The 26705-nt window shown below is 45.1% G+C and overlaps 1 protein-coding gene and 1 pseudogene across 1 annotated transcript; both read right to left on the minus strand.

The window, feature by feature from the left end:
- Positions 1 to 380: 380 nt before the first annotated feature.
- On the minus strand, positions 381 to 1763 carry LOC105053218 (probable carboxylesterase 17). Its single transcript, XM_010934309.3, has one exon. It carries the CDS (start codon positions 1637 to 1639, stop codon positions 632 to 634), a length of 1008 nt encoding a protein of 335 aa, XP_010932611.3. The 5' UTR covers positions 1640 to 1763; the 3' UTR covers positions 381 to 631.
- Positions 1764 to 9293: 7530 nt separating this feature from the next.
- LOC140851978 (disease resistance protein RPM1-like) lies at positions 9294 to 13781 on the minus strand (annotated as a pseudogene).
- Between the last annotated feature and the right edge of the window lie 12924 nt (positions 13782 to 26705).

Here is a 26705-nt window from a genome sequence, read left to right on the forward strand (position 1 = left end):
CATGTCATTTGTTGAATAATTAAACTGCAGAGATGAGAGGAGTAATTAATAGTGGCATGAATAGATATTTGCATGACCATGTTATGCAGCCACAGATCAAATAGGTTCCCAGACCTGAAATATAGCAATTTGATACTTCAACCAAAACTTTTCTCCAGAGTTCATGATGTATCTGCGTAACTTGGTGTGTCAATGAGGTTGAGTACCTGATAATCCAACCAGATCGAAATGGATCTAAAGCATACGGTTTGCATTTAAAAGAATGAGCCTAATATACTATTAGTTTGGATTTGCATCTGAAATTGGATCCAAAGTCCTACCGAGTCAGTTTTGAATACAAGCCAAAATATATTGGAAACTCGAACTAAGTCGATCATATAAATCATATATAACATGTTTAATATATCTCGTTATTTCTTGGAAATTAAAAACCAAATTTTCATTCCTCGTTCCTTTTAAAAAATGTCCTTATTTTCTTCTTCCTTTGATCTCAATGTGAAAGTATCCATGGCCATACTGGAGAGCGTAGATCAAACAAGACAAAATAATAAGCAAGAGGAAAACAACACAAGCAATTTTTTTTGACACAAAATATTTGGTTGTGATACCTTCAAAAATGGGAAGCCACCAACTAAATATGGTCTAGTCGATCGTAAATAAAGGCCTTGATGTTGGTTACCATCTCCTGGGTCCGGACCTGTGACATTGGAGACTTGCTTAGAACTTGGAAGGCATGTCCTACTCCACCATAGACATCATATTCCACACTCTTTCCTGCTCTCTCCAAGGCCTTACAAAACTCCAGGTTTCTATCCCTCAATATATCCATTTCTGAAATGCACACCAGCAATGGAGGAAGCCTCAGGTCCTCCAACTTGGGGGAGGATAGCATGGCTATAGGATTGCACCATGGATGATCCCTGTTTGATCCCAAAGGTAGTGCTAGCCTCCAGTAGCAATCTGATGCAGCCAAGCTAAGCGTCGACGATCTCATCGACGGCCTCGAGTTCTTCTCCGATGCGGTCCGCGTCTCTCCACCGAAGAAGGGTTGGATCAGAATCACTCCCTTGAGCCATGCAGGCACACCAGCCAACCCTAATTGTGCTGCAACATTATTGGCAATGGCTCCGCCGGCGCTGTCGCCACCGACGAACATCTGAGAGAAGTTGCATTTGGTTTGCCACCAACTAAGCTCGTCGGTGCAGTGGGTTGCATGCTGCCTCACCCACTTGATAGCAGCAAGGCCATCTTCATAGGCTGCAGGGAGGGGGTTCTCGGGGGCAAGCCGATAGCTTACCGACATGATGAGGCAGTTGGCCTGAGAAGAAAGCCTTGCCAAGAACTCATGGTAGCATCGCCATGCGGCGGAGCCGATGCAGAACCCACCACCATGGAAATATACAAGCAATGGCAGCTGGCCACGGCGGTTGGGCACATGGAAACGAGCCCAAAGGCCGGTGGAGTTGTTGAAAGAGATGTCTCGGCTCGCGACGTTTGGCTCAGGCGCCCAGGTGGATGGCACATCGGGCATCGTCGGTAGGCGTTCGACATGGCCATCTTCGTGGACCTTAAGGAGGCCTTCGATCTCTTCAACGACGGCGGTTCCATGGTGTGAATAGTTTCTCTGGGCAGGACCCATCGTTCTCCTCGTATTAAAAAATGAGTGCCAAGGGCGGGGAGTAATCTCTTGGAGGAGGAGGTCTTTGGAAGTCCTTGGAGTGAAACTTATAGGCTTTGTTATATGAGAGAGAGGGGCATATGGTGAACTGTTCCAGGGCTATGGATGGCCATTTCCCTTCATTGTTTTGATAAGTGGGATTGGAAAAAATTTCTGACACATGTGATGACGTAGAATTGGGGTGCGTGGATCGTGCATTGGATTGGATAATGGCACTTTAATTTAATATATATCCCACGAGGAATGGATGTTTTAAGTCACCTAAGCGATGCAAAAACGCAGGACAGACGCAAGTGGGGGTTGGTAAGGTGGGGGCTTTCGTCAATGTGAATGCTCCCACTGCAACAATTACTGCTGAAACGCACGGGTTTGACTTAACAATGCACGGAGACTGCTCGTCTCCCATTGCTTTTGTTAGCTAAGCTAATGAGCTTGGTTATCTTCTGCTAGGGAATAAAATTAAGGCACTGAACTTTTTCCCTTTTTTTTTTTGTTTTGTTTTGTTTTGTTTTTGAGGTTAAATGGGGAAAGAGACTTCCCAAAATACATCGAACTTGATCGATTTATGGGAGGGTGGTCGAACTAAGTTTTCATTGATTAGAGAGGGTTCGATTGGGATGGAGACTTCTCATAGCTTGTCCAAAAGCAAACCCATTATTGATGTTAGAGGTACAAATTCCTAGCTTTTAAGCATGGCCATTGACCTTGACATCCATGAGAATCTTGCAGGTAAGATGGATGTGATTGGATGGGAATTTTATTCTTTTGTTGTTGCTTCTTCTTTTTTTTTTTTGCGTGCCAGTTATAACAGTGACTGCACCACTGTTCCAAGAGAACTGGCATGCAAAGCAAATTTAGTCTTGAGTGGCTCCTAGATTCTGCATCCATTGTGAAGTTTGTTTCCTTATTCATATGCTGAAGTATATATTCTGCACTAGAGGTCTAATCACGTAGGGAATTCTTTCAACCTTGTGCAAAACATTAATTTAGAGGAGTGAGAGAATCACTTTCGATGCTTAGCCTAGAAAAAACATAGTGTGGAAACAAAAAGAGCTTCTCCAACCGTCCATATATCCGCAAGCAAAGAGAATTGAGTTGGAGGATAAAATTAAGCACTTGCATGCAAAGCATGAGCCCAAACTTCTAAATACAAACATAATCCCTGCTTGATGGTGATCCAGATGATGAAAAGAAATATCCACGTCATCTTTAATCCAATGTTAAAGAATGGAATCCCAGGCAGTCCACTTGGTGCAAGGATTTCTTACTAAACTAGTAGCAATCAGAATAAGCAGCCCATAAAAACTAAAATTTGAACTGAAGAACACTATTACCATCCATCTTGTTCCTATATTATTCCAAATAGTCCATTAATATACTTTTGCAAATAAAGCCACCCGTGACACTAGATTACTGTCAATTTCTTTAGCCAGTTACCTTGAGGGATATAGACAAATGAACCAAGATAACCTCTCCCCGCGGAGGGGTTGGTCAAGTAGATAGAGTAGGAACTTGGCTCAGTTGAATTGATGATGCAAGACCTCTAATAGAATTTTGTGGATCAAAATTGCCAAAAAGCACTAGATTGAGTGAATAGGATTTTAATGAACTGGTGGACTGGTTGAGTTAATGAGGTAATTGGTAGATTGGTTCTGCTGATCCATATTTCTGTTTACATTGCATGTTATACTGATACTTCGTTTCTCTATTTTTTGAAGAATATGCAATTCATCTCATCTCATTTATCATATTCTTACCTTTTCAGAAGCTTTTTTTTTTTTTTCCAAATCATTCTGCTCAAAAGGTACCTGGACCGATAGTAGCAACATTCATGGAAGATAGCTAATGTTTTACATTGGACCCTTTTCAACGACCGTGTTTATCAGCACCTATATATATGCGATAGTGACAAGATACACTCCAAAAAAAAAAAAAAAAAAAGAAGTTACCATGAAGCTCATTTTATGTTTTGTTACAGATTTTGTCTAGCATGGGTGTGTGACTATTTTAAGCCCAAGTTCACAAAGCATGCATCATGGAGAATTTGTTGGGTGCTTCCTTAAATTTCATTAGACCGATGTTTGGTTATGCTTTTAGTCTCAAATGGTAGCAATGTTCATGATATGGTTCTACGATAATTATTATAACTGCTCAGCACCTACTTTAGTTGTTCTAAACCTTGTCATCCAACATTTTCCTTTAGATTTAGCTGTGCATGCTGATCTGCTTTATCTAGCATGGCCATCAATTGAAGCAATGGAACGCAGTTGGCCAACAATAAGAATGCACCCAAACCAGTATAATTAACAGGTGCTTAGGATCTAATCTTGTTCACACATGTCAATATCTTTTTGTTTAAGTCTATGTTTGCTGGAAATTTGGGAAAGATAGAGAATGGAATGGAAAGTGAAAGAAAATAGACCTCCATTTTTATATCCTTTCCTCACGTTGGTGACATCTAAATAAAAAATTAAAGCTTTTGCATCAAAGTAGATATCAGTCGCACATCGAATACAATTTTACTAAAGTATTTTTGATAGTAAAATTGAGAAATTCTTTGTGCACCATGGGCGGTATAGAAAATCCAACATGAAGTATACCGTCTCGTCCGATTGGTCTACATAGTCACCGCTTTCCAACGCGTATTTAATGCCTATAAGTCAGCTTTTTCATTTAAAAATTTTGTATGATGAAAATATTCTTGTCTTTTGAAAAAAAAAATTATAGCATCCTGTGCCGTAACATAGCCCAAAATTTCGTAATATAGCCTCGGATATTATAATATAAGAGGGATATTTTTGTCCAACTACTTTCCAATGTGCACTTAATGTCTGCAGATCAATTTTTTTCATTTAAAATTTTTGAATTACGAAAATATTTCTATTTTTTTTAAAAAAAATATGATATCCTGTAAATATTATGGATGCAGGATGTCACAATATGGATATAGAATGTTATAATTTTTTCAAAAAACAGGAACATTTTTGTCATATAAAATTTTTAAATAAAAAAAATTATTTATAAATATTAAATATATATTAAAAAGTAATGACTACGTGGATCAATCGGATGAAATAGTGCACTTCATGTCATATTTTCTACGCCACTCATGGTGCACAAAGAATTAGCCCTTTTGACATCATTATATGATTACTATGGCAAGGTCCACTGAGGTAGTTGGCTCATCCCAAACACATGCCAATAATATAATAATATTTCTATTGTTAAGGTACGTGGTGGGCTGGACACCAATTTGGACCATGTTTATGTATCAAATCTTCTTAGCGGTATGGGTGAAAGGAGCCGAGTTGGGAACTTTAGAAATGTAATTAGAAAAGTTGCGGTGGTTTGCGTGCATGGTCTGCAGCTAGCATATTTATATGGATGCATTTGTTAATGGATTTGGGTTGTATATATCTTTCGTGCAAAAGAATGATTGTTTTTCTTTCACAATTTCAACTATTAGATCGTATCTTATTCTCAATTGAAAGTACTCTAAATTTTTTTTCTATCTACCTGTACAGATCTCAATATAATCATTATACGATTCAATGATTCACATCACGAAAGAAGATGAATCATTGTTTTACATAAAAAATACAATCCAAACCCTTTGTTAATTGCTGTGAGTTGGCATGCCCAACGAACATAGATTATATTTTCATGCTTCTCATCCTGATTATCATGAACTTGTATTATATTTTCATGCTTCTCATCCTGATTAATGTAGATATATCTACAGAAAATCTCATGCAACCAATTATCAGAGACATAGCATCTTATTGCTTACGAGTGAATTCCAACCCTCATTTTTTTATTCGGCATACCAACGAGCTGACTCTTCGTTTTCTATTTTTTAATCAATTAAACTTATATTATATAACTATTCATAGGTTAATTGAACACAGTCATGTGCACATAGCGTGTAGAAAAATGGCGATCCTTAGGCTGTTGACCAATACAGCCAAAGCAGGTGGTATGCCCAAGGAAGATGCCTGGCATTATCTCAATCAACTCCAACTCCAACAACCACGCCCAACTTTCATGAACTCTGGTTACTTTATGAGTAGTTTAATTCTATAATATTTTTTTCTTTTTTTGATAAAATAAATATATTATATTAGAATAAATATAAATAAATATATCTAAAAAATTAGTAAATAAAATATTTCATAAAATTTTAAAAAATTTATCCTAAATAACCAACCATAAAAGAAACCATCCAATCAGCAGCACTATTAATCTTCTCAAAAAAATGTTTCAACGAGTATTTACTGCTCAACTTACTTTGTTGGAAAAATCTTTAATCTTGTTACATCCAATCTAAATAGAATGTATTAACAATTAGGTTTCCAACCTAAAACAAATATTGACATTACTATAAAATCTGGGAGTACATATGAAAGATCCTTTGGATTCATGGGGACCATTCAAGATTTTCCAGCTCAGAAATCTTCCAAACCAAGGATTGTGACCCCAAATCTGCCAACAGCCAAGTTCTACGTGCATGCCCTGAAACAAGTCTATCCCTCAAGAATATCATCTATCATTCGATCCAAGAATAAAGGACAGAGGGATTGCAATTATCTTTGTTGTGGGGTCTATCCCTTGAGCCACTTGCACCTTTAAGACCATGTATTCCTTGTTGGGTGGATGTCTGGCCAGGACACCATTCTCAAGATCCTTTCAGTACCACGCGATGCAGCAGGAAGAAAGAAGAAACAAAACAAAAGGAAAAACAATCAAAATACGTGGATCAGCCACAAAAGGGCTCGCCTCCACGGGGCATGCAAACTTCACTATGAAAAGAAAATTTTACAAGAAGAGACCTCACCCTCAACACTTGTACACCCAATTCTCTCTCACATGAAGTTTCCCTCACAAAAGCTCTCTCTCTCTTGGAGACCCCTGAACCCCTGAAGAGCCTGGCGACCGCTGTCCAGGAGCCTCCTGCTCCTCTCTCACAGCACCCTCGCCCTTCTCTCTCTCCTCTGGTTCGTACGGCGGCGAGAAACCGAACCGCAGCACCTCTCTGTGCCTCACAGGCCTTTTAAAGGCATAAACACTGTTTAAACTTGATTAGAGAGGGATTAGGAATCCTAAACAAAACCAAAAACCCCTCCGGACCGTTGGATCAAGACCGGGAGCGTCCTCGACCCTTAGATCGCGCTCCGGTCCACGAAATAGGGCCGTGGACCGCGAGAAACGCGTGGAAAACGCCCACGCGGTCCACAGGCCGTGCCGTGGACCACCCGGTCCACGGTGGACCGGGGCAAGGGCCAGCAGGCCCGCTGGCCTGGGCCGGCCCGCGCGTGCGGGCCTGGGCCGCGCTTGCGCGCGCGCCCGCGTGTGCCTGGGCCGCGCGCCCGCGTGCGCCTTGGCCGCAGGCCCCCCGCGCGCGGGCCTGGGTCGCGCGTCCCGCGCGCCGCCGCCTGCGGCCGCGCCGCTGCCGTCCGCCGCCGGTCGCCGGCACTCCTCCACCGCCTCGATTTTTGTGTCATCTTCGAAAGCTCGTATCTTCTCCATCCGAGCTCCGATTCAAGTGATCTTGGTCTCGTTGGACTCCGTTTTTCGCTGCGAACCTCGTTGTGGGCTCAATGTGGGCTGAATCTCGAGGCGTCAAATCCTAACACCATGCTCTCCCATGTATCCTAGAACGACAAGCCTGCTTAGAGGTAGGTAGGAACAGAGAAGAAAGGGAAATGGAAAGGGGGGGGGAGGTGGTGTCCGGGACCTGTCACCACCTCTCCAGAACTAAGCTGGATGAGTAGGACAAGTTGGATAACATGGACTATATCTCACGACATAAAGAAAAGCAGATCAGTTTGCTAAACATTGGCAACGCTGAAGCTTTAACAAATACTTTTGACATCTTTCCCTCTGCAATACTTCCATGCAACATTTCATACACCTACTTAACAAAGATAAAATGAGGATTACTAAATCAAAATAGCTTTGGCTTTTAGGTACAAATACATTTCTCTAATGTTACAGGTTTTGTTGCATCTGCAACACTATATGCAACATTTGGTAGTACTTAACAAACATAATTCAATTAGAGCAGCTGGAAAATAAGAATAGTCAGATTAGAACAGCTCTAGTTTTAAGGCACAAATATATTACAAAGATGACCAAGACAATTCCAAACAAATCCTTGAAAACAACAATAAGATTGATCAGAACACACACAGTTTTTTGTCATAATTGAATTGCGAATGATGAATTAAATGACTAAATTAACACAAACAACTTTTACCATATGCATGACATGGTGGTATAGTGGACATTTTTCATGGGGACATCATATCAGTGCTCTCAGATTCTGGCTTCTATGATCCTTTTCCTTTCCTTGTAACTGATAGGCATATAGAATGGATAGACATGCACAAGAAACCAACCTTTGATTAGCTAGCTTACAAGCTTTAAAACGGTATTAATTTTTGAGCTGCAATCTTCAGTACTAGTGATTTATTCCCATTAATGATATATCACTACTAATGATTTATTCCCAGTAATATTAAGTGCTTAGTTCCTAACATGCAAGAACAGTGCAAGGAAAGAATTGATGGTCCAATCCAAGATGGAACAATGAAAAATATGAACTAAACCCTTGGATATATCAAAGGATGTAAATTAAAGAAGTACATAGAAAACAAATGAAAGGAATACTTTAATAATACAAGAATCCTTGTACAAAAATCTCTACTTCAATAAGTAACTTAACCTAGGGCTAGGAGGACCCATGCATGTTAGAATGTGTGTGTATGACTAGGTCAACTCTAATACCATTTGTAATGATCTATGACTCTATCTAAGAGGATTTACTGTAAGTGATAATTTGGAGTCCTTGACCCTAGTTAAGTATTCAAGGTCTCCCCAGTGCACAACTAATACAGATCCGTTGGGGTTATCACTGGTGAACAAAAACATCATGACCAGCTCATTATAAGCCACAGAAAGATCCATGCTGCAATATTTCCTACTCTATGTGGGCTGTAGAATGAATAGGCTCTGACAGTATTTGCAGGGATCCAAGATCACCTTAGTTAGATCTTTGACTTTGCTTAAATACCCAAAACCTTTCCAATCTACAACTGACATGAGATTAAAAATGCAACCATAAACAAAGAACAATGACTAACGCGTTCTCTTTTTCTCTCTTCTTCTTCTTCTTCTTTTGCTGAGAAAATGAATGATAAACGTGACAAAACTAAAAGACAAATGAAAAATTAAAAAAAGAAGGGAAAGAAACGAAGCATGCAGCAACATATAACTGAATGAGAGGCCCTTCAAAGGCATCACACCAACTTTTTTTCCTTTTTTTTGACAGGGGCATCACACAGACTTCAAAAAAGAAGGGAAAAATCATACTTGTATGTTTCCTTTCATCTAACAACTATGTCATCTCGTACCTGGCCTCCTCTCACACACAACACAACTTTGAAACTTTCCTCAATGACTTCAAAGCTTTAACCTGTCTCTTAATCTTTCTAGCTACAGAAGTTTATTTGTTATTAACCAATCTCAGAAAAGTATTTACATAATGTTGACAAAAGATTTATGAAATAAAAATGCGAAGCACAGGAAGAATTTGTACTCACTATTAGTGTTGATCTCAAGAGAGGTCTTCATAGACTCAGCGCTGGTTATCATAGCATTTGATTATAGGAATGTGCTGGACTTGGGAACGATCTATGCCTCCACCTCTCCGTATCATCTGCACAAACTCTTCAGGCATATTGAATAAATGAAGTTCTTTAAGATTCCGAAGTAGCTCGATGTCTTGGGGCACAGTCATCAGGTGTACACAACTTCTGATACATCTTCCGAAGGTTTGGCATTGCTCCACTCAAGATTACGTAATTCAAGTTATCTAGTTTTTCTAGATCCAGTGTCTTAAGCTCTTGAAATCCTCCTGTTTCACAGCATAGTTTGGCACCATCATAAGCATGGATAAGCGTGAGCTCAGCCAGATTGGGCAAAGTTTGAAGAAAATGAAGTGAGCCTTCTTTCAGTCTGGACCATCTGGGACGCATCCTGACAAGGTTCTGAAGAGTTCCAATCCATTTTGTTAGACTATTCTCGGATATAAACGTTGAAGAAGTGGTGGAGGTGCTTCTAAAGTTTGTAGCTCAAGAAGGTCATCCATGCTGATAGATGTCACTGAAAAGGAATGAAGGTTGGTTAGCTTCTCAATGGAATCGCATAGATGCCGTCCATCTTGTGTTCTCAACTTCGCAATGCCCAGCAGTCTCCTTAATTGGGTCAGGTTTCCCAGTTCGCTAATTAACTATCTCCACTTCTTGGCTTGCATCCAAATATGAAAGCTTCTGCAGTTCCTTCAGACTCCCTATTCCTTGAGGAACCTTCACTCCAGAGGCATAACAGAAAGCTGAAAGAATCCCAGTGTAGCAGTGATCATAAGCAACAAGATGGCATAGGTGTCTGAGCTGGAGAATATTTTTGGGCAAGTCAGATATGTAAGTGCCTTTCAGACCCAATGTTTCAAGCTTTTGAAGCCCTCCCACAGACTTTGATAGCTTCCTCATCCTTGTGTTCCGCAAGCTCAAGTATCTTAGATGGAGTAGATTTTTGAATTTTAATGGAAAGCTCTCAATTGGTGCACCCTTCAAGTCCAAGATCCTCAGCAACCTAAATCCAGAAAAAAGTATATGCATGGAAGAGATGAAGGCCTTTTGTCCAATCATGAATAGATCTCGAAGGTGTGAAACTTAACATTTTTAAGAGCATGCTCGCTGATTTGATGAGCTGATAAACGTCTGAGTCTTACCTGTGATTCTACATTCTGCCTGATGACTGATGTACAAAAATTTTCCTCCTCAGATTTCAAGACAAGGATCTCTCGAATTAAACCATGTACTCGACAACTTCTTATCCTCCTGTAATCATAATATTCTGCCACTTCAACCATGCTCCTATCAATGAGACCATTGAGATAGTCCTCGGCGACATCTTCCAATGTCTTTCCGGTCCCACTTTCTATAAATCCTTCACCTATCCATAACCGAATCGGTGTAATGCGCCTAATTTGATAATCCTTCGGAAAAATGCGGAAGTACAAGAAACAAGATTTATGGGAGTAAGGAAGATCATTATAGCTTAATCAAAGTAATCTCTTGACTCTCTCAAACTCATGGTTTTTGGCCAACTCCATTCTTGGATTGTCATAGAACTTGCTCCATACTAGAAAGTTCTTTTCTTTTCTCGAAAGGATCCCACCAATTGTCCCAATAGCAAGCGGCAACCTTTGCATACTTCAACAAGTTTTACAGAGAGCACTTGTAGTTCTTGAGGACAAGCTTTTATGGACCGGAAGGTCTTCTTACAGAAGAGGGACCGAGCCTTTTCAGCAGATAGAGGCTGAAGATAATAAATATGACCAGATGATTCTTGGAATGTACTAGCAACATCACCAATACAAGTGGTATCAAGAATTCTACTACCATATTTATTATTAGGGAGCGCATATCTAAAATAATTCCATTCATTTATACACCAAACATCGTCGAGAACAACCGCATACCTTTTGCCTAGAAGATAACTCCAAGTATCTCGATTAAGATAACCGACGTCATCCTGTCGATCCTTTCCTTGAAAATTTGTTCTATGATGCTTCTCAATTGATCTTCAATTGTAAATGATTGTGTCACTGAAATCCAAGCATGCATGGCACCCGAACCATCCTGTAACCCTTTCATTGTTATAGACTTTTTTCACAAGTGTAGTCTTGCCCAATCCATCCATCCCCACAACAGATATCACCTTTCTTTGCAATTCTCCCTGCACTAATAAACCAATCAATTCCTCTCTGGGCTCATCTATGCCAACTAGTTCATCTTCTTTTATGAAAAGAGGATCCACATGACGAGCATGTGATCAGTTTCTCACAACATCTGAGCCTGTTCACACTAAGGTGCCTTGTTCTGATCCTTTGTAGATGATTAACTATCCGAAGGAAAATGCCTGGGTTCCTGATGCGGTGAGCTTTTGTACGAAGGAAACCGATAATTCCTCTCCCTTGACATTGTCCAAAGTTGAGCATGAGCTCCTCAAGAACATCTTCAATATCATAGGCTATGTAACTTAGCTGTCTCAAACTTGCCCTTTCTGTCTCACTCTTTTCCTTTGTTTCTGTTTCTCTTAGATATGCCTAAACGTTTTCTAGCTCATCTTTGATAACCATGACTTCTGTGCCTAAACCTTTTAACAATTGATTCATTTTTCTGAGCAGCAAATCATATCTCCGGAACAAAGCCCCTGCAGCACTCTCAGCCATGCTCCTTCCCCTCTCTCTCTCTCTCTCTCAGTTGCCTTCTCTTACTGTTTGCCAATGCCAATAACTACATATAATTCTGTTTGTGCGGAATGAAAACCAAGTAGACTGACATGTGCACATCATGTCACCATGTATGTCAAGCATGCATCTACATTAATATGTTCATATCAATGTGGACTACTAGATTTGATACTAATATAGTTCATATAATCTTTTAATATTTATCTAAACATCTTTATATCTTTTTTGGTAGCATACTTTTATATCTCTAAATTCATATTTCTATAGTTTTTTTTTTTTTCTCTTATTTAAGATTTCTAAGTCATGTGAAGATGCACATTGGTGCATATGCATGCATCTTTTTGTACTCAGCTACATCGTATAATCACTAGAAATGGCATGAAAGCAAAGTATGGATGTCAATTTCAAAATATACTTTTTATAGTAATTCACAATATCTTTGTGCCTCTCACTCTTTAAATGAGTTGACCTTGAATATACTATTAGAAATAATGTCTCATGTCAACTCCTATAGAGTTGCTTTGCTGAGTTATTTGAGAGTTCTTTTCTATTTCATTTACACTCCTGGTTTCTTCTTGGAATGAATGAGAGTGACAAATTCATAAATCCTTTGTTGATCCTGTCAAACAGATTGGCTAAACAATCGCATCCAAATATGCCATCATGCTGATAGTTAAACATTCTATTCATGTATAACTACTTAAATTTTGTAAAGTAGAAATTTTGTAAATTTCTTAAATGAAGTCTTGCTTATTGCTTGAAATTTTGAGGATTATGTATTCCAGAAATAGTTAGCTTCCATTTCACCATTTGTGCTGCTGATCTAACCTACATACTGGCACATCAAATTATATGTTTTTATCTTGGACCAGTATACATATGCATGCGTGTTTGTCTACTCAACTAGATCATATAATTAATATAATCTTAAATTTTTATAGCAATTCACAACATATTTATTTCTCTTTAGATGAGTTGACTTTGAATTATCCTATTAGAAATAAAGTCAATGTCAGCTTATAAAGAGTTGCTTTGCTGAATCATTTGAGAGTTCTTTTTCATTTCTATAATAACTCCTGGTTTCTTCTTAGTATGAATGAGAGTAATAAACTCATAAGCCCTCTGTTGATCCTGTCAAACAGATTGGTTAAACTATCACATCCAAAGATGCCATCGTGTTGATAGTAGACAAGTATGACACATAATTAGATGATATCCCTTCTGCAAACCTTTCACTCTTATGTAAGCTGAGAAACATTTGTCTGCTGAGCCATCTTGGAGGTTACTTCTCTGTTTTCTATTACCACTGATTCTTCTTGGAACTTCTGCAAACCTTTCACTCTCATGTAAGCTGACAAATAGCTGTTCTGCTGATTTCTTCTTTGAATGAATGAGAGCAATAAATTCATAAGCCCTTTTCTGTTGATCCTGTCAAACAGATTGGTTAAGCATTCACATTCAAATATGCTGTCATGTGATATTTGAGACGCATGACATCTAATGAGAGTTGGATGGAATATTCTTTGCTTGCATTGTTGCTTCTTCAATTTTCTAAGGTAAAAATGTTTTAAATTTCTTATAAAGTCTTGTCCATTGCTTGGAGGTTATATTGGCAGTTTAGAGGTTATGTTGGCAGTTTGGCACTTGTAATATTATATTTTTATTTTGGACCGGTTGCGCTCCATGCAAAATGTGGGTTTCTCTTCTGCAATCCTTTCATGCTTATTTAGATCAAATCAAGCTGACTTTGTTCATCACTTGTTCATTTGGTTTCAGAATATCCATGTTCTTGTAAAATGTAATAAGCCTTCTTTTACAGGACAATTAAGGTCTTTAGAATTAAAATTTTAGGTAGGCAAGTTTCCTCTTGTTCTTCTTTGTTGCAGGAGTGCCTTAGCAGCTGTTATATTACGGGATAGGCTAAATAATTGCAGAAGAATTGATCAAAACTGATATGCGACGTGTGCTTGAAGACCTAGTCTTTAGCAAGATAGTTGGTGCTGCTGTTTTTTTTTTTTTTTGTTTTGTTAGTTGCTTGATATTAGGAAAGTTTTTATTTATGGCTTGTAATCAGCCAAATTATTTGTATTTCTGTTACATATTAGCTCTATATAAAGAGATGTGCATTGAATAAAAGTGAGGTACAATTCCCTTCAATCATATTACTCTCTCTTTGCTGTTAACACACTTCTCCTATTCTATACCTTGTTTTGTGCCTGAGAACATCAAATTGGTATCAGAGCTCATCATCTTAAGGGATCTGTGATTTGAGTGAGTCCACAAACACAAACCTAAAATTTAGACCAGAAATAATGGAAACAAAAACAACTTTCTCATCTATTATGCTACCAATTTTTTATGGTGAAAATTATCAAGCATGGGCTATCAAAATGACAGTCCATCTTGATGCATTGGACCTCTGGGAGGCAGTAGATGAAGATTATCACATTCTTCGATTGCCTAAAAACCCTACAATGGCTCAACTGAAGATCCACAAAGAAAGAAAGACTAGAAAGTCCAAAGCTAAAGCCTGTCTATTCTTTACTGTGTCTAGTATAATATTCACAAGGATTATGAACCTGGAGTTTGCAAAAGATATCTGGGACTATCTCAAAAAAGAATACCAAGGCAATGAAAGAACCAAAAACATGCAAGTGCTCAACTTGATCAGGGAGTTTGAAATGCAGAAGATGAAAGAGTCGGAAAGCATCAAAGATTACTCTGACAAGTTACTTAGCATAGTGAACAAGGTAAGGCTGCTTCGTAAGGACTTCTTAGATGAAAGAATTGTGCAAAAAATTCTTGTAACTTTGCCTGAAAAATATAAATCTAAAATTTTTTCATTAGAAGAATCAAAGGACCTGTCAAACATATCCTTGGCAGAGTTGGTTAATGCACTGCAGGCAAAGGAACAAAGAAAACTGATGAGACAAGAAGAATCTGTTGAGGGTGCTTTTCAAGCAAAGTCAAAAAATTAAAGAGAAGGCAAAGATGGGAAGAAGAACAAGAAGAAGAGCAACAACAAGACTGGCAGCAATAATAAAAGCAAAGATGAAACATATCCACCCTGTCCATACTGCAAAAAGACTAATCACCCACAGAGGAAGTGCTGGTGGAGACTAGATATCAAGTGCTGGAAATATGGGTAGATTGGGCATATGGAGAAGATTTGCAAGTCACAACAACATGAAGCCGAAGTAAATGCTGCTGAGCAAAATCAAGAAGGAGCAGTTGTTTGTTGCAACGTGTTTTGCAACAAGCAACAGCTTTGGTGACTCTTGGCTGATCGATAGTGATTGTACTAGCCACATGACTAATGACTAGGAGCTCTTTAAAGAGCTTAATAAAACAGTCATTTCCAAAGTAAAGATTGAAAATAGTGAATACATCTCAGTCAGAGGCAAAGGAACTGTGGCTATAGAGAGCTTAATAAGTTTGAAGTATATTACTGATGTTTTATATGTGCCTGACATTGACCAAAATCTGCTTAGTATTGGACAGTTGATTGAGAAGGGTTTCAAAGTCATATTTGAAGACAAATGGTGCATGATCAAAGATACAAAAGGCAAAGATGTATTTAAGGTGAAAATGAGAGCAAAAAGCTTTGCTCTGAATCTAATGGAGGAGCAAATAGTCTTTCCATGCAATACAAGCAATGCAGAGTTATGGCACAAAAGGCTCAGACATTACCATCATGCTGGACTTCTATATATGCAGAAATATAATATGGTGAAAAGGGTACCATTGTTGGAAGAGAAGCTGGCAGATTGTGTGACTTGTCAATATGGTAAGCAAGTTAGAAGCCCTTTCCCTCAAATTGCATGGAGAGCAACACATAAGCTTCAGCTAGTACACACAGATGTTGGAGAACCTCAGAAAACATCATCTTTAAAGTGCAGTAAGTATTATATTGCATTTATTGATGATTATATCAGATTCTGTTGGATATATTTTCTCAAATTCAAATCTGAGGTTGCTAATGTATTTTGAAAATATGAAACATGGGTGGAGAATCAAAGTGGTTGCAGGTTGCAGAAAATAAAGTCAGATAATGGAAAGGAATACACTTCTGATAGTTTCAACAAATGCTGTGAAGAAGCTGATATTGAACATCAACTCACAGTACCTTATACTCCACAGCAGAATGGAGTAAGTGAAAGAAAAAATAGAAGCATTATGGAGACGATAAGGTGTATACTACATGAAAAGGAGCTACCAAAGAACCTATAGGCAGAGGCTGCAAACACTGCAATTTTTCTGCTAAACAGGCTGTCAACCAGAGCTCTGCAGAAAAGAACTCCATTTTAAGCATGGTTTGGTTATAAACCAAATTTGCAAAACCTAAGAACTTTTGGTTGTCTCCATTTTTCTTATGTGCCACATGTAAAAAGAGATAAACTCGATAAGAAGGCGGAATCTGGTGTCTTTATTGGGTATAACAGCTCATCCAAGGCTTACATAATTTTTCAACCTCAAAATGAAAAAACTTTTGTAAGTAAAGATGTCAAGTTTATGGAGGATAGACAATGAAACTGGGAGGAGTCAATAAAGAAGAAGCAGCCAGAGTTTTTGCAAGACTCTGAGGATGACATAGATGAAATACCAGTCAAAGGTACAACATCATTATCTGATATCTATGAAAGATGTAACATTGCAATTTTTGAGCCTGCAAAGTTAGAAGCAGAGAAGGATAATAAATGGATTGAAGCAATGGAAGAGGAGCTCAAAATGATTGAAAAGAATGATACTTGGGAGCTGGTGAATAGACCTCAACACAAAAAACCTATAGGAGTCAAATGGGCTTACAAAACCAAACTCAATGTAGATAGTTCTATAAACAAATACAAAGCCAGATTAGTTATAAAAGGGTACGCTCAAGTGTTTGGAGTAGATTTCTCAGAGACTTTTGCTCCAGTGGCACGACTCGATACAATCAGAATGCTGCTTGCCTTGGCAGCACAGAAGGAATGGAAAGTTTACTAATTGGATGTAAAATCTGCTTTTTTAAATGATTATTTATAGGAGGAGATATTTGTAGAGTAGCCTGAGGGTTTCTAAGTCAAGGGATAGGAGAAGAAGGTCTACTTATTAAAAAAAACCTTGTATGATCTTAAACAGGCTCCTAGAGCCTGGTACAGCAGGATTGATGAACACCTTCAAAGTTTTGGCTTTGCTAAAAGTCCAAGTGAAGCTACATTATATGTAAAAAGAAGTGATGCTAATTTAATTTAGTTTCTATTTATGTTGATAACCTGCTTATAACAGAAAATGATGAGGAGCTGATAAAGGCATTTAAAGCTGAAATACTCAAAGTATTTGAGATGACAGACCTTGGCTTGATGTCCTACTTTCTGAGAATGGAGGTGAAGCAAAATCATGATGGAGTCTTCATATGCTAAAAGAAGTATGCAAAGGAAATACTCAAGAAACTTCATATGGAAGACTGCAAAAGCACAAGCACCCCAATGAATCAGAAAGAAAAATTTAGTAAGGATGATGGAACAGACAAAGTTGATGAAGGGCATTATAGGAGTCTAATTGGTTGTTTGATGTATCTTACAGCCACCAGACTAGATATTACGTTTGCAGTGAGCCTGCTCTCAAGATTCATGCATTGTGCTAGTGAAGTACATTTTCAAGCTGCCAAAAGGATCGTGAGATATATCATGGGTACAATAAATTATGATATTAAATATTCTTACTGTCTGAATTTTAAGCTTCATGGTTATTCTGATAGTGATTGGGCAGGTTCTGTTGATGACATGAGAAGCACAATGGGTTTTTGTTTCAGCCTTGGTTCAGAAATATTTTCATAGTGCTCAAAGAAGCAAGATGTGATAGCTCAGAGCACAGCTGAAGCTGAATATGTGGCAGCCACTGCTGCTGTAAATCAAACACTTTGGCACAGAAAGATATTTGCAGATTTACACATGAAACAAAATGAGCCAACACAGATTCATATAAATAACCAAGCTGCAATTTCAATCTCAAATGATCCTGTTTTTCATGGCAGGACTAAACATTTCAAGATCAAGTTGTATTTTTTAAGAGAGGTACAAAAAGAAGGTTGTTGGTGCAAAAATCTGCTTGCGCCGGAGAAGCTGGAGTCGGGGAAGTCGCGGTCGCCGCCGGGACCTGCAAAGGAAGTCTAAACCGGAGGTGAGGTTGCTCCGGCAAGACCCTCCGACGCTCAAGTCAGTTCTCTGCCTCAACAAGAATGGAGTGCTCGAACGGAGAATTTAGCAGAGTTTTGAGATAAGAAATGAGCTTAGAGAATAACGTATCTGGATCCCCCTTTTATAGACGGAGGAGGCAGCGGATTGATGGCGACGTTTGTAACCGCCTGGTAGTGGGCCGCCCATGGTCAGGGGAATTGATTGCGAAAGATAAGGGAGCGGACACGTGGCCATCACCTCGACCCGCCGCGTGGAATCTGTTATGAGGGGTGGAGCAGCGTCCGTTGTCAGCGGACAGGAGAATCGCATGGTATCCGTCGCAGGAGGTGGAGCAGGTTCGTGGCCGTCACTGTGGCCTGTCAGGGGATAGTGGAGCTGTGCGGAGTCCGCCACAGGAAGTGGAGCAGGGCGGCTATGGTTACTGCGGCCTGTCAGGGAATGATGGCACTGCGCGGAGTCCGCCACAGGGAGTGGAGCAGGGTCGTGGCCGTTTTGAGGGCCTGTCAGGGGGCGTGGATCTGCCGATTGGAGCTCGGCAACGGCCGGGGCCCGGTTTCTGTTGAGGTCCGGGTGAGGTCCTCCTGGCGGTAGGGGTCGTGAGCGGAGCCCGACTCCCGGGGAAGTCCGGGCGGAACCCTCTCGGAGCTGAAGTTGCGGATGGAGCCCGGCTCCCGTAGGAGTCCGGGCGGAGCTGTTCTGATGTCGGCGGTGGAGCCCGGCTCCTGTAGGAGTCCGGGCGGAGCTGCACTTGCTGTCGTCGGCGGAGCCCGGCTCCCGTAGGAGTCCGGGCGGAGCCGCGCTGCAATCAAAGTTAAAGGTGAAGTCCGGCTCTGGTAGGAGTCCGGATGGAGCTTACCAGCAGTTGATACTGAGAGCGGAGCCCGGCTCCCGTAGGAGTCCGGACGGAGCTGTTCTGATGTCGGCGGTGGAGCCTGGCTCCCGTAGGAGTCCGGGCAGAGCTGCACTTGCTGTCGTCGGCGGAGTCCGACTCCCGTAGGAGTCCGGACGGAGCTGCACTTGCTGTGATCAATTCCGTTGAGGGTTTCGGCTGTGGGTATTTTACACCCAACACCAGTCCCCCTACATCCGAGTTTGAATTTCAAACGAAGGAAGTACTCAGAGGTACAGCCGGAACTGTCCCTTCGAATCCTGCGCCCTGCCGCTCCCAGATATTTTGGCATTAAATGAGCGCGTGCCGGAGTCTTTTCGATTTGGAGCTGCACGAGGGGACGCTTCGAAAACCCTGCAGGTACGCTGGCCTAGGTACGGCACAATTACGACCCTGCTAACCGCCAGCCGCCTTCAGCCGTCTGCCACGGGGAGTGGGACACGCGTCGGATGCGGACTGACCTGGGGGGATTCGAGATCATTATTGCGTCGGATCCCAGGGTCTATTTAAACCCGTCCTCCCCCTTTCTGGCGTCCCACTCCATTTCTGATTTTTTGCTGGCGTCTGTCATCTCCCCGAGAGTCTGCTCTAGCGAACGCCCTCTCGAGCCGTAGGCGCCTTCCGTTTCTCGCTCCCCGGGTCCCCAGAGCAAGATAGGTTAGTGCCAACCTTCTTCTTCTTACCGCCTAGGGGCTTCTCCTCTTTTCATTTCTTTCGTGTCTTCTTCTGAGTTGACCTTCGACGTCTCGTTCCCTTCTCGGTTTGCCTTTCTAGGGCCCTTTAGGTTCTCCCCCAAAAAAAAAAAATGTCTTCCGATTCTTCTGCCCCCGTAAGTTCTAAGAGTTCTTCTGCTTCGAACCCCCAGGCCCCTGTCTCTGTGGACGAACCCGCGTTCGGGGCAGGGCCTCGCCCGGTTTTCGCACCGGGCGTCATTCCATGTTCGTCGACTCCGGACGAACTCCTTCTGATAAGGGCTCGGTACGGGGTTCCTTCGGAGTACGACCTGGAGCTTCCTGGCCCCTCTGACCGGGCCAGCGCTCCCCCTCCTGGTCGCTTTTGTTTGTACCAGGAGGCATTTCGCGCCGGACTCCGGCTTCTGCTTCCAGTCTTTGTTGCCGCCTTCTTTCGCTTCTTAGACATTTCTCTCGCCTCTGTCGCCCCGAATTCCTTTAGGTTTTTTATAGGATTTCTCTCTCTCTGCCATATAGCCGAGGTCCAGCCATCCCTCTCCTTGTTCAGACATTTCTACACCTTCAAACGCCATCCTTCAGCGAAGGACTGGTGGTACTTCTCCCCCCAGTTCGGTAAGAAGGGGTTGCTGAAGGGCGCCCCTTCTTCGATTCACAACTGGAAGGAGAAATTTCTCTTTGTCTACTGCCCGACCCTGGAACTAGGTCTGCCCCCTTGGGGGTCTCTGAGGGATTCCGTCCGCCGGGCTCCCAGCCTGGGAGAGGACGACCTCCAGGCCGCCCAGAAGCTTCTGAGTTACCCCGCTCCTTCCCTTCCTAACCTTCTGAGGGAGCAGCTTCTTTTCAACATCGGTCTGAGCCCTCAGGATCCAGTAAGTATATATCTTTCCTTTTCTTGCCTTCTTCTTCTCTCTCTTTTTTTTTCTCTTTTTCTTCTCTCTTTTTTTTTTTTTCGACTCTGGACTGATTGGTGCCGCTTTTTCTTTCTTCTTTTCTTTTCCTGTTGTTGTTTTTTTTTTTTTTTTTTTAGCAATGGACGCCGAAGCCACGCGAATGCTCGCCAAGGCTATGAGGGCTCAGAAGAGGAAGGGCGCGACGACCTCTGGTTCGGCGAAGAGGGCCAGGGTGGAGGAGACGAGCTTGGCTGCGCCCGTCCAGGCGACCCCGGCCATCGACATTCCTTCGGATGCCGAGCCAGCGGCCCCCCGGGCTCCCTCGAGGAGCCCGCCGACTGGGGTCCCCATTCCGGAGGTCCGCCCCATGGAGGCGCCCGCCGCGGGGAGGAGGAAATCGGTGGCCCGCAGGGCGAGCAGCCACCGAGCTGCTGCAGACGAGTCCGTCTGCTCCGAGGGGGGATCGGAGAACCCCTTCAACGACAAGGCTCTGATCAGGTGGCTACTCGACGGCTGCATTCTGTCCGATGTCGTGGAGAGGATTGACCGCACCGATCCCGAGCAGCGGGCCTGGGATACTTTGGGGTCCTTTCTTGAGGTAAGCGGATGTTTATTTGCATGGTTGCTCGGTCTTTGTTGTAATTCTCTATCCGTCCTTGCAGATCGGGCACCAGCTCTTCGCTTATGTCGAGGCGTCGGGCCGCATGAGAAGGGACCTTCTTCGGGCGGAGGAGCGCTGCCAGGACGAGGTTGTCCGTCTTCAAGCGAAGACGGCCGAGGTGGCCGCCCTCCGGGAGGCCCTGGAGAAAGAGAGACAAGACCGGGAAGAGGAAAGACAAGCCCGGGAGGAGGAGAGACGAAGCTTGGAGGAGTCGGCGAGGAAGGCGGAGGCCGAGGTCGCCCATCTGGCCGAGCAAACTCCAATTCTGGTCTCGGAGGCCAGGACCCTTGCGGTGGAGGAGTTCAAGGCCTCCGCGGAGATGAGGGAGCTGAACGTCCAGTTCGGCCTGGAGGCATTCACCAAGGGGTTCGAGCTCTGCCGAGAGAGGGTGGCCAGCAGATACCCCGACCTTGATCTCGGCTTTTTGGAAGAGTCTGACGATGAGGCCGCCCCTTCGTCCGCCGCCACTGCAGTCGCACCCCCGCGCCTAGCTCTCCACCCCCTGCCCCCGAGGTCTGAGACCTCCGATCTTGTATCTTTCTTTTGTCGCCATATTTCCTTTCCGTTTGTCTTCAAAATTAATCAATAAAGTCGAATTTCTCATTATGGATGGCCTTTCCTTCCCCCTGCTCCTCCTTTTCTGCCTTTCTTCTTATAATGAGTCGGTCTTTGACGTTTGCATCTTCCGATGGCAGTGTCCTGCCGAAGCACTCCCCTTGCCCCTTGGGGTCCCGCTGAAGTCAACTATCCAACGGCTGAAAAAGGAGGTCCTCCATCTGACGAAGAAGTTGAAGAAATCGGAGGGTGAGCTCTGCCAGTCGAAAAAATGCTATTCCGAGGCCGCCGCTGAAGCCGCCCACTTCAGGAGTCTCCAAGTGAAGGTAATCATGGACTATAGCCGGAGGAAGGCGAATTTCACAAAGGAGCTCGAGGAATGTACGAAGAGTGCCAGCGACCGAACTTGGGCTCAAGAAGCCAGGATCAGCGCCCTTAAGGTGGAGCTGTCAGCTGCGAAGAGGAGGATCGGCCAGCTGGAAGGGAACTCATCCCGGCTCACAGCGCAGGATGAGCAGAAATGGTCGCAAAAGGTCTCCGACCTCCAGAAGCAGCTTCAAGATGCTGAGATGAGCCACGATGTGCAGCGGGCCAACTGGCGCCGGCAGGTAGAAGAGTACAAAGGGAGATTCCGTCAAGCGGCGGACGAGGTCGTTCGTCTCCAGAGGCAGTTGGTTACTAGGGCGCAGCTTGCTAACGCCCAAGATACCGAAGAGCTCCTAGCCCTGAGGGGCACTGTCGAGGGGATTTCCGTCTCCCTTGGGGAGAAGACAGCCGAGCTTCAACAAGTGAAAACCCAACTGGCGCTCGAGCGGAAGGCCGTCGCGGATGCAGAGGCAGAGTCCGAAGTTCTGCGGAAGTGGCATCGAGAAGCGGAGGCAGAGAGCCGACATCTTCGTCAGACGCTCCGGGATACGCTGCAGAAGAAGGAAGAACTAGAAGAAACAGTGGAGAATCTGAGGCAGTCCTGGTTGAGGGATGGAGGTGATCACCCTAGGTCAGAGGGAGCAGGACCTCCTTAGAGTTCTTTTGTAGTCATCCCCTTTTTATAGCTGCTTTCTTCTTGTCGTTTTGTCCCCCTTTCCCTGGCCGTCCTGGCCCTGTAGTACGTATATCGGAAATGAAGAAAAAGCGCTTTGTGTTACCTTGCCCACGCGTAGCACCGATATTGTCGTCCGTTGACCCTTTCTCGTCGTTTGGCTTGTTTGGCTTAGATGTCGTCGTGGGAAGGGACTCTCCCCTTCCCACCGATCTCGTCATGTGGCCAAGTCTCGCCACCATTTTTAACCCTTGCTGGCGAAGTAGCGGATGGAGCCCGGCTTCCTTAGGAGTCCGGGCGAAGTCTTTCTTGACGGCGGAACCCGGCTCCCGTAGGAGTCCGGGTGAAGCTTTCCTTGGCGGCGGAACCCGGCTCCCGTAGGAGTCCGGGTGAAGCTTTCCTTGGCGGCGGAACCCGGCTCCCGTAGGAGTCCGGGTGAAGCTTTTCTTGGCGGCGGAACCCGGCTCCCGTAGGAGTCCGGATGAAGCTTTCCTTGGCGGCGGAACCCGGCTCCCGTAGGAGTCCGGGTGAAGCTTTCCTTGGCGGCGGAACCCGGCTCCCGTAGGAGTCCGGGTGAAGCTTTCCTTGGCGGCGGAACCCGGCTCCCGTAGGAGTCCGAGTGAAGCTTTTCTTGGCGGCGGAATCCGGCTCCCGTAGGAGTCCGGGTCTTCCATTTTGCTCGAGCCGGCGCGAGGTTCTCGTTATCAGCCTGGCTTGTGGGGGCGCGTTAGGGCGCTGTAAGGCCTCTTCCCCCTCCGGTCTAAAAGAATCGGGCCTTCAACTTTGCTCATGTCAGGACGAGGTTCTCCTCCTGTTCCTGACACGGCTGTGGGGGCACATTAGGGCGTTGCAAGGCCTCTCCCCCCATCCGGTCTAAAAGAACCGGGCCTTTGACTTTGCTCAGGTTAGGGCGAGGTTTTCCTCCTGTCCCTAACAGGGCTGTGGGGGCACATTAGGGCGTTGTGAGGCCTCTCCCCCCATCCGGTCTAAAAGAACCGGGCCTTTGACTTTGCTCATGTTAGGGCGAGGTTTTTCTCCTGTCCCTAACAGGGCTGTGGGGGCACATTAGGGCGTTGTAAGGCCTCTCCCCCCATCCGGTCTAAAAGAACCGGGCCTTTGACTTTGCTCAAGTTAGGGCGAGGTTTTCCTCCTGTCCCTAACAGGGCTGTGGGGGCACAGTAGGGCGTTGTGAGGCCTCTCCCCCCATCCGGTCTAAAAGAACCGGGCCTTCGACCTTGCTCATGTCAGGACGAGGTTCTCCCCCTGTTCCTGACATGGCCGTTGTTTTGGAGGGGTCATATATAGTCATAATATATCCACGTTAAGTAGGAGGAGCGTGTTAGCTAAAAAGAAAAGTAGATTCAAAGCGAAATAGTAAGCGATACATTTACAGCATTCCCGCTCCTTCTTGAGGCCCTCCGGTGATGGAGTCGATGGTCCCGATGGGCGGCCGGTCCCCGGGTTGCTCCTCCCTTTTCTGCGGTTCAGGCGGCGGGAGGGCTCTTGGCCGGTCTCTTCTATCCTCAGGCCTGCGGCGGATGAATCTGTCAAGTCGACCTCGCCGAATGAGCTCCTCGATCTCGTCCTGGAGCTGGATGCATTCCTCCGTGTCGTGGCCGTGGTCGTGGTGGTAGAGGCAGAACTTGTTGGGGTTACGCTTCCCGGGGTGCGTGCGCATCCTCTCCGGCCTAGGGAGCTGCTCCCTGACCTCCATCAGCACCTGGGCCTTTGAGGCGTTGAGGGGGGCGTAGCTGCGGAATTTCCCTGGCGGGGAGCCCCGCCGAAATCTGTTGTCCGGGCTTCTCTGCCTGCGTGCCCGGGGGGAGTATGGGCGCGCTTATGCCCAGGAGGGGATCGGGAGCGAGGCCGGGCTTCCTTTGGCCTCTTCTCGACTGCGGGCTTACTAGAATCTCCCGCCTGGCGCTCCCTCGCAGTCTCTTCGTCCTTCATTTTGAAGGCCTCTTCCGCTCGGGCGTATCTTTCAGCCCGAGCCAGTAGATCCGCAAAATCCCTGGGGTACTTCTTCTCCAGGGAGTACAAGAGGTCATTCTTCCGAAGGCCACCTTTCAGGGCGGCCATGGCAACTGACTGGTCCAAGTTCCGGACCTCCAGCGCCGCGATGTTGAAGCGGTTGACGTAGGCCCGTATGGACTCCCCTTCCCTCTGTTTGATGTTGATGAGGGACTCCGAACCTTTCCGGGGACGCCGGCTGCTGACAAAATGGGCCACGAATTGGTGGCTCATTTGATCGAAGGAGAATATGGTACCCGGCTTCAGAGCCGAGTACCAGTTCCTCGCCGCTCCCTTCAAAGTAGACGGGAAAGCCCGGCACAAGATGGCGTCGGGAGCACCGTGAAGCAGCATCATCGTTCGGAAGGCCTCCAGATGATCCATCGGGTCCGACGTCCCGTCGTAGCTTTCAAACTGGGGGAGCTTGAAATTCGGCGGGATCGGTTCCTGCATAATCATTTGGGAGAAGGGAGGGTCAGTGCAGATATCCTCACCATAAGCGGGAGGCGCGTGGCGGAGTTCTTCGATCCGCCGGTTCATCTCCTGGAGCCTCCGGTCCAGGAAGTCCTCTCGACTCCGAGTCTCGAGGGTCCTTTGGCAGAACGGGGGCAGGTATCTCCCAGGAGTGGAGTCGTGGTCCGATTGAGGGCTCTCTACCCTCGGATTCGCCTTCCCAGGAAGGACGGGGCGGCTGGCCCAGGTGGCCCGCCCCACCGTCGGGTTCTGGCATTCCGGAGATGCCCCCTCCGGATGCGCCGACGCCTGCGGCGGCTGCTGCTGCATTGCCTGTACGGCTTCGACGAGGCCTTTGACCTGCTGCGCCAGCAAGTCAAACTGCTCCGCTCCGACCACCGTCGCCGGAGGGGGAGGAGGCTGAGAAACAAGAGGGGAGGCCGGAGCCTGAGATCTGGCCGCGGAGACCGTGGACCGCCGGGTGGACGCCCTGCGCGGAGGCATCGGGTGTCGATCTCGCGGGGGAGGATTAGGAATGGATGACGGAGAGATGGTCGGAGGCGGCTCCGTTGAACACTCCTTTAAGAACAAGGGTGCTGCGAAGACACAGCCCCTTCCTCTAGCGCCAATCCTGTTGGTGCAAAAATCTGCTTGCGCCGGAGAAGCTGGAGTCGGGGAAGTCGCGGTCGCCGCCAGGACCTGCAAAGGAAGCCTAAACCGGAGGTGGGGTTGCTCCGACAAGACCCTCCGACGCTCAAGTCAGTTCTCTGCCTCAACAAGAATGGAGTGCTCGAATGGAGAATTTAGCAGAGTTTTGAGATAAGAAATGAGCTTAGAGAATAACGTATCTGGATCCCCCTTTTATAGACGGAGGAGGCAGCGGATTGATGGCGACGTTTGTAACCGCCTGGTAGTGGGCCGTCCATGGTCAGGAGAATTGATTGCGAAAGATAAGGGAGCGGACACGTGGCCATCACCTCGACCCGCCGCGTGGAATCTGTTATGAGGGGTGGAGCAGCGTCCGTTGTCAGCGGACAGGAGAATCGCATGGTATCCGTCGCAGGAGGTGGAGCAGGTTCGTGGCCGTCACTGTGGCCTGTCAGGGGATAGTGGAGCTGTGCGGAGTCCGCCACAGGAAGTGGAGCAGGGCGGCTATGGTTACTGCGGCCTGTCAGGGAATGATGGCACTGCGCGGAGTCCGCCACAGGGAGTGGAGCAGGATCGTGGCCGTTTTGAGGGCCTGTCAGGGGGCGTGGATCTGTCGATTGGAGCTCGGCAACGGCCGGGGCCCGGTTTCTGTTGAGGTCCGGGTGAGGTCCTCCTGGCGGTAGGGGTCGTGAGCGG

The sequence above is a fragment of the Elaeis guineensis genome, chromosome 10, assembly GCF_000442705.2.
Source record: "Elaeis guineensis isolate ETL-2024a chromosome 10, EG11, whole genome shotgun sequence".
Classification (NCBI taxonomy): Eukaryota; Viridiplantae; Streptophyta; class Magnoliopsida; order Arecales; family Arecaceae; genus Elaeis; species Elaeis guineensis.

Bases quoted from the DNA above. Each gene is read 5' to 3' on its own strand.
- LOC105053218 (XM_010934309.3), bottom strand. From the start codon at position 1,639: ATGGGTCCTGCCCAGAGAAACTATTCACACCATGGAACCGCCGTCGTT.